The 9,966-nt window shown below is 38.7% G+C and overlaps 1 protein-coding gene across 1 annotated transcript; it reads left to right on the top strand.

Annotated features, from left to right (window-relative positions):
- Window positions 1-1,790: 1,790 nt before the first annotated feature.
- Window positions 1,791-8,505, top strand: LOC118970613 (olfactory receptor 14C36-like). Its single transcript, XM_037008827.2, has 2 exons — window positions 1,791-2,704; window positions 8,499-8,505. Exons 1-2 carry the CDS (start codon window positions 1,791-1,793, stop codon window positions 8,503-8,505), a joined length of 921 nt encoding a protein of 306 aa, XP_036864722.2.
- The last annotated feature ends 1,461 nt before the right edge of the window (window positions 8,506-9,966 follow it).

Raw genomic sequence — 9,966 nt, 5'->3', positions numbered from 1 at the left:
AATGGTCAGTATATAATATCATGTACAAACAAAGTTACTTGAATTCCAGACTTTGGTTGTTAAATATAATGTATGGGCTACACATATCACAAACTTGGAAAATACATACATTTCCAGAGATACTATAGAAAAATTAATGGGTAAAACAACGTGGTTAATGATCAAAGATTCTGTAAAGGGAAAATTTTTCACAGGGCAGAGGAAATAACGCAGTTGATTACTCACAGGCTTGTAATTTGTTAAAGAGCTGTTTCAGAAATAGCAATTATATAGTACCAAAATGTGCAATAAGTACAGGTAATATATTTCAATAATCATAATGTAAATGGGAAAAAGAAAAAGTAATGAAAAGAATCAACAGGGAAAGATCAAATCAGTTAATAGACAAAGAAAGAAAAGGTGTCAGAAGGCATTGAGACCAAATCTCTATTAGTGCATTTTCATATGGAGATGTTTAAATATTCTTGTACTACAAAGTCATTCTCTAAAGGACCTGTATTAAATTATTGTTTGGATTCTATTACTCAAAATGGTGATATTAAAATAGTAGCAACTGTTTGTTCACAGAAGAAAGGAAATTGAAGCACAAGAGGTTGGAAGAATGAATTTAACATTGTAATTTGTTACGAAGAAAATAAGCATAAATAGTTTATGTTTAGAATGTTAAACTTCCATATCATTGTTATTTGGAAAGTTGATTTTCTTGTGTGATCAACCTCAAAATTAATTGTAAATTTGGATACTGTGTAATTGTAAGTGAAATTGAATTCCTAAATTGAAAATTACATCCAGAATATAAACATGGAGAAATAGTTAATTTTGTTACAACCATAAGAAATTTAAAAATATTAACTCTAGGTTGCATAGGAATGTAGACAAACCATTTACAAAATGTATCATTGTAAAATGAGTTTATTTCCTTATGTGAACATATATAATTCCTCTCTACTGAAGTTAAATTCAGATCAAAAAGTGCTTAGTGAAACACCTGTAGGGAAGAACATTTAATTTTTCTCCAAGTTTTTTCTGACTGATTTAAAAAAATATTAAATGAATATCTTGAGAAATAATACTTCTAAATGAGTAATGAGAGAGAAATGTGCTGATTCCACATATGGATGTCATAGTATCATTAAAATTGAGTTTAAGAGCAGAGAAAAATCTTTAGAGCAATTTTGTGCTCACCTTTGTGGGTCATTTTGAAGCAATTATGGACTCTTGATGAACCACAGATCATATTTTAAAAACAAATGAGTTAAATATCAACTGTGTATCAATATCCAGGCTGAACATGATATCCAACATTTAATAAAACATTTAAGGACACTTATTGGGGTAAGTATTTAATAATGTAGATTATTGCATATCACTATGTTGTATAGATGAAACCAGAAAAATATTGTGTATCAATGTAGTTCAACAAAAGCCATTGAAAATTTAATCTATTTGAAGACTTTACATATATGAACTAATTAAGACCTCAGTAAAATGCTAAGCCTCGTGGGCTGGATATTGCTGAGCACCGTAAGAGCACTGCACGTCATAACCCAACAGGGAGACTCAGCGGTCCTGTCCGCGCTGCGTTCCATGTTAACTGCTCAGTAGTGGTGATAAGCTGAGGAGACCATGACTAATGATGGACCTTTCCTACACTCAGGGGACAATTTTGTGAATTAGAAGAAAAACTCTTTCTAGGAAAATATTTAAGGTGATGTCCTAATGTTTTTTAGGAATCCTGTGTTTCATGGCTAGTTCCTTTTGTTTTATAGGTCAATCAGAATTTCTGGAAAATGGCCAATTCCACCATGGTGACTGAGTTTCTCCTCACGGGCTTTGCTGATAAGTGGCAGCTGAGGTTCCTGCTCTCCGTGTTATTCCTTCTGATGTACTTGGCCACCTTGTTAGGGAATCTCCTCATCGTCTCTGCCACCACACTCGAACAGAACCTTCACAAGCCCATGTACTTCTTCCTCAGGAACCTGTCCATCTTAGACATGTGCTATGCTTCTGTCACTGTCCCCAAAGCCTGTGTCAACTCCATCACTGACAACAGGGCCATTTCAGTGGCTGGCTGTGCAGCTCAGATCTTCCTGGTTATTTATTGTGTGTATGTGGAGCTTCTGTTCCTCACCGTCATGGCCCGTGACCGCTATGTGGCCATCTGCCAGCCCCTCCACTACCCCGTCATCATGAACCACCAGTTCTGTGTCTGGACAACACTTGTCTCCATGCTCAGTGGGCTTGCCTATGCAGCTGTGCACACAGGGAACACATTCCGGCTGTCCTTCTGTCAGTCCAACGTGGTCCACCAGTTCTTCTGTGACATCCCCTCTCTGCTGAGCCTCTCCTGCTCTGACACCTTCAACAATTTCCTCTTACTTATTGTTTCTGCTATTTTGGTCGCTGGTGGCTCATTTATTTTTATCACCATATCTTATATTTACATATTTTGCACTGTGATGAAGTTTCCAACCAGGGAGAGAGGCAAGGCCTTCTCCACCTGTGTCCCTCACATCCTGGTGGTGTCTGTCTTCCTCAGCTCTAGCAGCTGTGTGTACCTAAGGCCTTCAGGGGCCTCTGACATTCTCCAGAGAGTGATTCTTACTGTATGTTACACAATAGTTCCTCCATTCTTGAATCCCATTATCTACAGTCTTAGAAACACACAGGTAAAGGAAGCTGTAAGGAAAGTAATGTTAAGAAAATATTATTCAGGAAATTAATACAGATCCATTTCAGGTTCATTCCAATGTCACTGAGATCCACATCTATAAATTAACTGCTTGTGTAGGTATTACATATTAGAGTTCTTCCTACAAAACCTCTCTCTTGATATCTGAGTAAGTAATGTATAAAACTCTCATTTTGTGTTTTATATTGCCCTTTCCATTTACCCTCCATAAAACAAAGTTTTATAATCAACTCTTTCAATTAATGGATATCATTGAAAGTATTTGATGAGAATTATTTTAAGTTATATATATTTAAGATTCATCAAATATTAACTAAATCAAAAATGACTCAAAAGAATACTTAAGAAATCAAATATGGAGATAACTTTATTATTTTATTTTATTTATTTAATGAAATATAAAATGAGTCTGTAAATAATTATAGAAATTTATGTATGTGGAAATAAAAAAATTATATCCAAAATTAATAGGAGTCTATGATATATATGGAGAAAAATTAATATGTATATATCCATTCTCCATCCATATTGTCTCAGCATTAGGATGGGAAGCCACGGCCCTCCACTTCAGGGGCTGCCCGTGACTGGAGCCATCTGTGTACCAAGCATCTTCAGGCATAAGGGATTTTCCTCCTTATTAGGCCAAACAGCCATGATGGCTGCTGTCAGCCCATCCAGAAGCACCTTGGTTCCCTGAGGTGTGAAGTGCACTTTGCAACCACTGTTGGAGGGAAGGGTGAATTGTCAAGGAAGCCAATCTACCCATTTCAGAACCCAACATAATGTTTTCACCCCTATATCCCAAAGGCACAAAAGTCACGTAGGCATAGATTCCAATGGCTTCTGCCTATATCGGATGCTCATGTCCTCCAGCTCATCATAGGTATAGGGACTGAGCATGGAGGTCTCCATGACCTATGAAGCCTGTGGTTGTTGCATTTTTATTTTCTTAATCACAACCAGGTGGGCCTTTAATATGGGAGAGGTTGGTGCTTCAGGGAGTGGCCTCAGCAACAGATCAGCCCTCGCCTCCAACCCCTCATCCTCTCCTGACATGCGCTCTACCATCTGCAGGGCTGAAGGTACTGCTCTTTACTTCCCCTTCCCCATGGCCTCCTGCAATGTGGATTCTCCTGATGTCCTTGATACTAATGTATCTTCCAGGAGTGTGATCTATGTTCTCAATTACTGTCTCTCTTTCTTAAGGGCATCCCATAGGTATCATCCAGCTACTCCAAGTGAAGCTGAAGTGTGTCTCTTTCCTGCCGAAGTCTCTCTCTCTCTCCCGGATAACATTTTCCACTATCTCAAGGAAAAGAGATAATCCCAGCTGCCACATGGCCACTCAGGGCCTCTAAGCATCCTTCTATCTTGTGGAGGGCTAATTCCACAGCTTCTGGTGTCCCCACCCTTCCTAAATTCTGGGGAAGGCCCCATCCCTCTTGGAGGTTCCTTACCCTGGACCAATTCCCCACTAGGGGCTCCCCAAATGGAAGCTCCATGGATAGGGGGTTTCCAGGTGAAGCCACATCTTCCACCACTGCTGGAGGGAAGGGTTAGTTGTCATCCTCCTCCACAGCAGCCACTGGGGCCTCCCCTTCATCTCTAGGGGCAGCCTGCCCAAGCATAATACCCATGAAGATAGATTTCACTTTCAGAGATACTGCCAACTATGCCAGATGTAACTCTGGGGGGAAGCTATGTTCAGCCAGGGGAAAATTACCTTTGAAGCTGAAATGTCAAAGGGAGAGGTAAAGTGGGAGAAACCCATTTATTGCCTACAAGAAGTTGTCTACTTCCACTCACCCATGTCTCTTACAACCTGGCTACAAAAGGACCCCACCCAACCTCTCCTGTCCAGGTGCGTGCTCGATACCCATTCCCCTTGTAACCACTGGTTGATATGGAGATGGACTATTTCTCTGCATCCCTTGGAAACACCTACTGATATGCAGATGCACTAAGGCGAGGTGAGAGATTCTGGAAATATTGCAATTTACCCACATAGTGACACCCAAATTATGTAAATAGAATGAGATCTCATTTCCTACTGTTGGAAGCCAATTTACATCTTTAAATTTTTACATGGGGATGGTAGGCACAGAAAATGTCAGCCAACATACTAGTGCCATCAAATTTGGTCAGGAAGTAACTTACAGCATTTCTATTGTCCAGTCACTTTGGAGCAAAGAGTGTTTTGTGAGTTTATACAAAGAAACAGACTGTTAGGTTTTTAAAAAATTGTCAGATATCTATAACATAAAATTTATGTTCAACCATTATTGTGTACAGTTTAGTACTGTTACTTAGATTCACTTTAGTATGCAACCAATACCCAGAACTCAAGCATGTTGCAAAACTGAAATTCTATATACCCACTAAACTACTTCTCTCCATTTCCACCTGCCCCTGCACCTGGCAATAAGCATTCTAATTTTTTTTTTCTGTGAATCTACTTTGTGTATACCTCATATAAACAGAATCATCTATGTGATTTGCCTTTTTATGGCTGGCTTATTTTACTTAAATATATTGTTCTCAAAGATCATACATGTTGTAGGATGTGTTAGAGTTAATTTTTAAGGCTGGATAATATTCTGTTTTATGTGCATAACACACATTTTTTGGACCCATTGTTCTCTCAGTGGACACACAGCTTAGTTCTACCTTTTGGTTATTTCTTTGTTTTAATTAATTGTGTTCTAAAAATATGGACTATACAGTTTACACTGGGTGGACTTTATTGAGCATTTCTATGACACTGAAGACTTTCTGCACCAAGGGAAATTCATAAATTTTTTATCGATATTATTGAATGATTTAACTTTATAGCAATCTGTTCATCCTTGATAGTGTTCTGAATCACAGAAGAGGAAATTAGAAGGATAATTCTCAGTATGTCTCCAGAAGACAGAAATATTTAATTTTATTCAGGAGGAAAGTTTTAGGTACCATAGTTACAGAAACTTAGGGAAGAGACAAAATTTGGCAATTGCCAGGGGCATGGTTTTGACAGTGTGTATGATCTACATTTATTATTTTACACTTATATGGAAATATGGTTATATTAACTCAGTACATTTAAGCAGATTTTTATATATGTAACTCCTATTCCCATTTGTCTTTGCTCACTGGCTGGTATTGATGGAAGAGGACAATTGTTTGGTTAAAGGCAACTTCTATGGGGCACAATGAAAATGTAGAAATAAAACAAGCAGTAGCCTCATAAACACTGAGAAGTGACTGTTTGGTTACCATGGGCAAGGGGTTGGGGTAGATGGGTGGCAGTCATAGAGGTGATAAAGAGGCACGAAATCTCAGTCATAAGTTGGTCATGGGGATGGAAGTACATCTTGGAGAATATAGTCAATAGTTTTGTAATATCTTCCCATGTTCACAGTAGCTACAGTAGTTGGGGTGAGGATTTAATATTTATATAACTGTTGAATCACTTTGTTGTATACTTAAAACCAATATAATATTGTATATTGACTACTTCAATAAAAGTAAAAGAATACATAAATAACTAAAATTTAATATATAAAAGCTACATGCATATATTTTTTAAGAGAAGTTTATTCAGATTATATAAAAATTTCTTAAATGTCAACATTAAAAACTCAAAGAACCCTATCAAAAAAGGACAAAACTTGACCAAATGTTTAATTTAATCAAATAGGAATGACTATTACCTAGAATCACAAGAAAAATATGTTCAACAGCATTAGTGTTAAATTATCCAAATAAATATAATAATGTACCTTGGCACATGTAGTGTATTGGCTCATAAAAATCATGCCATTATCAAATGAGGAAGAAAATTTGGAATAAATAAAATTCACTTGTTTTGCTGACTGAATTCACAAAGATTTTTTTTGTTACATGTAAATTTGCTTGTTTCCAATAAATGTATACATATAGCCACAATATGCCTAGGAATTTGATTCCTGGCTTTTTACCTTAGAGAAGTGGTAATGTATGATCTCATAAAAACAGTAAAGTTCATAGCAGCTTTATTCGTGTCCATTAAGAAGTAAGAAGTAGCAATTCAAATGTCCTTAACATGTAAGCAAATTGTAGTACAGCCACAGGATGGAATGCAGAGCAGGATTTAAAAGAACCAGAGAGCAATGTGTTGGCTGAATCTCAAAGATATTAGCTAGGCAGAATAAAGAGCCAGTATCAAAAGGAGACAGAGTGTATTATTCCATTCCTATGACATTCTTGAAATAAACAGATTAGTGTTTTTAAAGGGTATAGGCGGAGGGAGATTGTGAACATAACTCAAGGGATATGAAGTTTGGGAATTGTTAGTATTCTCTGTTCTGAATATTTGTGGTGACAAATGTACATTTGTGTGAAAATTCGTAAACTGTACAACAAAAGGAGTCAAATCCATGCATAATAATTTTTTAAATATGAAAATTATAAAAGAAGAAAAGTGTTTCATAAATAATCTAAAAATATACCTTAACATGTTACATAAAAGGAAAAATTTAAACCCAGGCAAACAGAAGGAAGGAAGTAATAAATATAAATGTAAAAATTAATTATATGGAAAACAGAAATATAGAGAAAAATTAATGAAACCAAAATTGCTACTTTGAAACATTAACAACATTGAAAACTCTTGAACCAAATAGGGGGAAAAAAGACACAAATTATCATATCTGAAATAAGAAAAGTGATATCATAGTCTATAAAATTGTAAAGGATTTTATATAATATTATGAAGAAGTTTATACCCACATTGAAAGCTTTGCAACATTGAGATCTTCATTGTAATGGATTCATCCTTGAAAGACTCAAGCTTCAAAAACTCACTTAAGAATAGATACATAGTGAAAAGATCTTACAATTCTCAAATTTATTAGTAGATAAAAACACATTCACACAAAGTATCCAAATCTTTTCAACTTCACTAGGTAAGTCTACCAAACATTAAGAAATATATACTACCAAACTCTATACAAACCTAATTGAAGAAGAATATTTTCCAAACCATTTTAAAAGGCCAACATTTCCCTTACAGTGGAAAAAGATAAAGCCACTACAATAACAGAAACTATGAACCGATATCCTATGCAATGAGGTGCTTACAAAGCCTATGAGAAGAGCAGACCCCTCTCTCTTGTGACCTGTTTGTCATCGGAGAGCTCCCGTGTCTGGGGGACCAAAACTCCACCGCGTGCCACCAAAACAGGCCCTGAGCTCCACGAGGATAGAAGCTCCTTTATTTGGGACCTGGCCTACATCTCTCTATCTGGCTGTTAATCTGCATCCTTTAAGGAATCCTTATTAGACTAGTACATGTAAGTGTTTCCCTGAGTTCTGTGAGCAGCAATAGAAAGTCAATTGAGCCTAAGCGGGAGGCCGTGGGAACCTCCAAAATGTAGCTGGTAGGGGCACGGGTAACTGCCTGGGGCTTGTGAACAGTGTCTGGAGTGGGGGGTGGAGGGCAGTCCTGCAGGACGGAGCCTCTACCTTGGGGAATCGGGTGCTGTCTCTGGGCCGAAAGCATCAGAATAGAGTTGAGTTCTCAGACACTATGCTCATGTTTAAAATTGCCTGGTGGTGTTCTAGGAAGGTCCCCGCCCCCCATCCACTACCACCACCACCACACACACACACACACACACACACACACACACACACACACACACACACATTGAAATATTGAAATCAGGTCTGGGAATATAAAAAGAGTTCCTCAAGGAACACACTATCTCATGTTATTTTCATATAACAAGATTGCTATTTTTATTTCTGCAAGTGCTATTTGGGTTGTTTATAATCTTCATGTCACTACTTAACTTTATGAGCATAGGACAAATAAATACAGTAACTGTTTCAGTTGTTTCCTAACATCTGCCTCTGGCTTAGGTCTGCTTTTACTGCTTTCTACTAATCATGTTTTGAATTTTGAATTTTTCTCCTTGTTTGAGTACCTGATAATTGTGGATTGGGTGCCAGATATTTTGAATTTAACCATGTTAGTGTTATTTTGCACTCCACTAAAGATACTTGGCATTGTTCAAGTGCACAATTTAACTATTCAGAATCCCTTTATTGCCTTCCTGTCGTCCCTTGAGATTTATGAGGAGGACTGGGAGAGGGTTATCCTGATGCAAATGTCTCCTGAACAGTCTACTGAGTGTCCTCTGAATGACGAGGTTTCCCATGTCAGCTGTCAGGCACAGGCACAGTCCCTGGCCCGTGTGAGCACCTGGCAGTCTTTGCTCTCATCTGGGTTGGGTTGGTAGCCCCTCCACTGGCCTTTGGCAGCGCCCCCCAGTGCATGTGCAGATTTCCAGCCTTATTCCCTGTAGACCACTACTACCTGGGATTCTGAAACGTATCCAGCTTGATCTTTCCAGAACACAGCTTCCATGTCACAGAGTCATGACTTTAATGGATTCCACCAAGATCCCGCTTTCCCCCAAGGTTCCCCCAGGGGCCCAGGCTGCTCACGGCCATCAGCTTGGGCAACTGTCGGCTTGACTCACTTGCTTGGAGTCTCTTGAGGACTTTTGTCCTTTGTTGCAAGGTGTCCAGTGTCTTGAAAATTGTTTTAAGTATGTTATGACTGGGGTTTCCTGGTTGTTCAGGAAGGTGGCTCTGAAAACATGGGGCCCACAATAAATGTCAGCTGCTGGTATTGATGCCCTGGGTCAGTCCCTCCCCTGAGAAGCGGGCCCTGAACTTACTAAGTTACTTGTAACAGATGAAACACAGCGTGAGCGATGGGATGGTATGTCCGAAGTCAGGTACTAACCAAACACAGGAGCCTTGCCGGGCACTCCCTCTGTTCTGGCACCGGCCAGCCCGACGGAAGCCCAATGCTGGCTCTTGAGGAAAAGCCCACAGATCCCCGTGGCCAGTCCGGGGGCCCGTCGCACAGTTATGCTTGTGAGCTCACATGCACACTACTCCTGCGCCACTAGAAGCTTTGCATGAAGAGGCAGCCAGTAGCCTGACTACAATCTCGTGGGAAATCTTGAGGCAGAATCACTCAGAGAAGCTGCTCCTGGTTTTCTGATCTACAGAAATAATGAGATAATAAATATCTATTTGAAACCATAAAGTTCTGGGGATATTCTTTAGGCATCACTTTATATTTAGTAAAGGTTTTGGTCGCTGTAAGTGGGACAATGTCCTAAGAACAAAAACTAAGCAGCAAGTCTTTGAACTCAAATAGAAGGCTTGGAGAAGCAGGAGTTAAAGTGCCAAGTGCCTGATGAAACCATTAACAGAAACGCCATGGAGTCGGAAAA

The sequence above is a fragment of the Manis javanica genome, chromosome 14 (assembly GCF_040802235.1).
Source record: "Manis javanica isolate MJ-LG chromosome 14, MJ_LKY, whole genome shotgun sequence".
Taxonomy (NCBI): domain Eukaryota; kingdom Metazoa; phylum Chordata; class Mammalia; order Pholidota; family Manidae; genus Manis; species Manis javanica.
The sequence above is the reverse complement of the archived record's forward strand: the minus strand, read 5'-3'. Positions and strand labels throughout refer to the sequence as shown.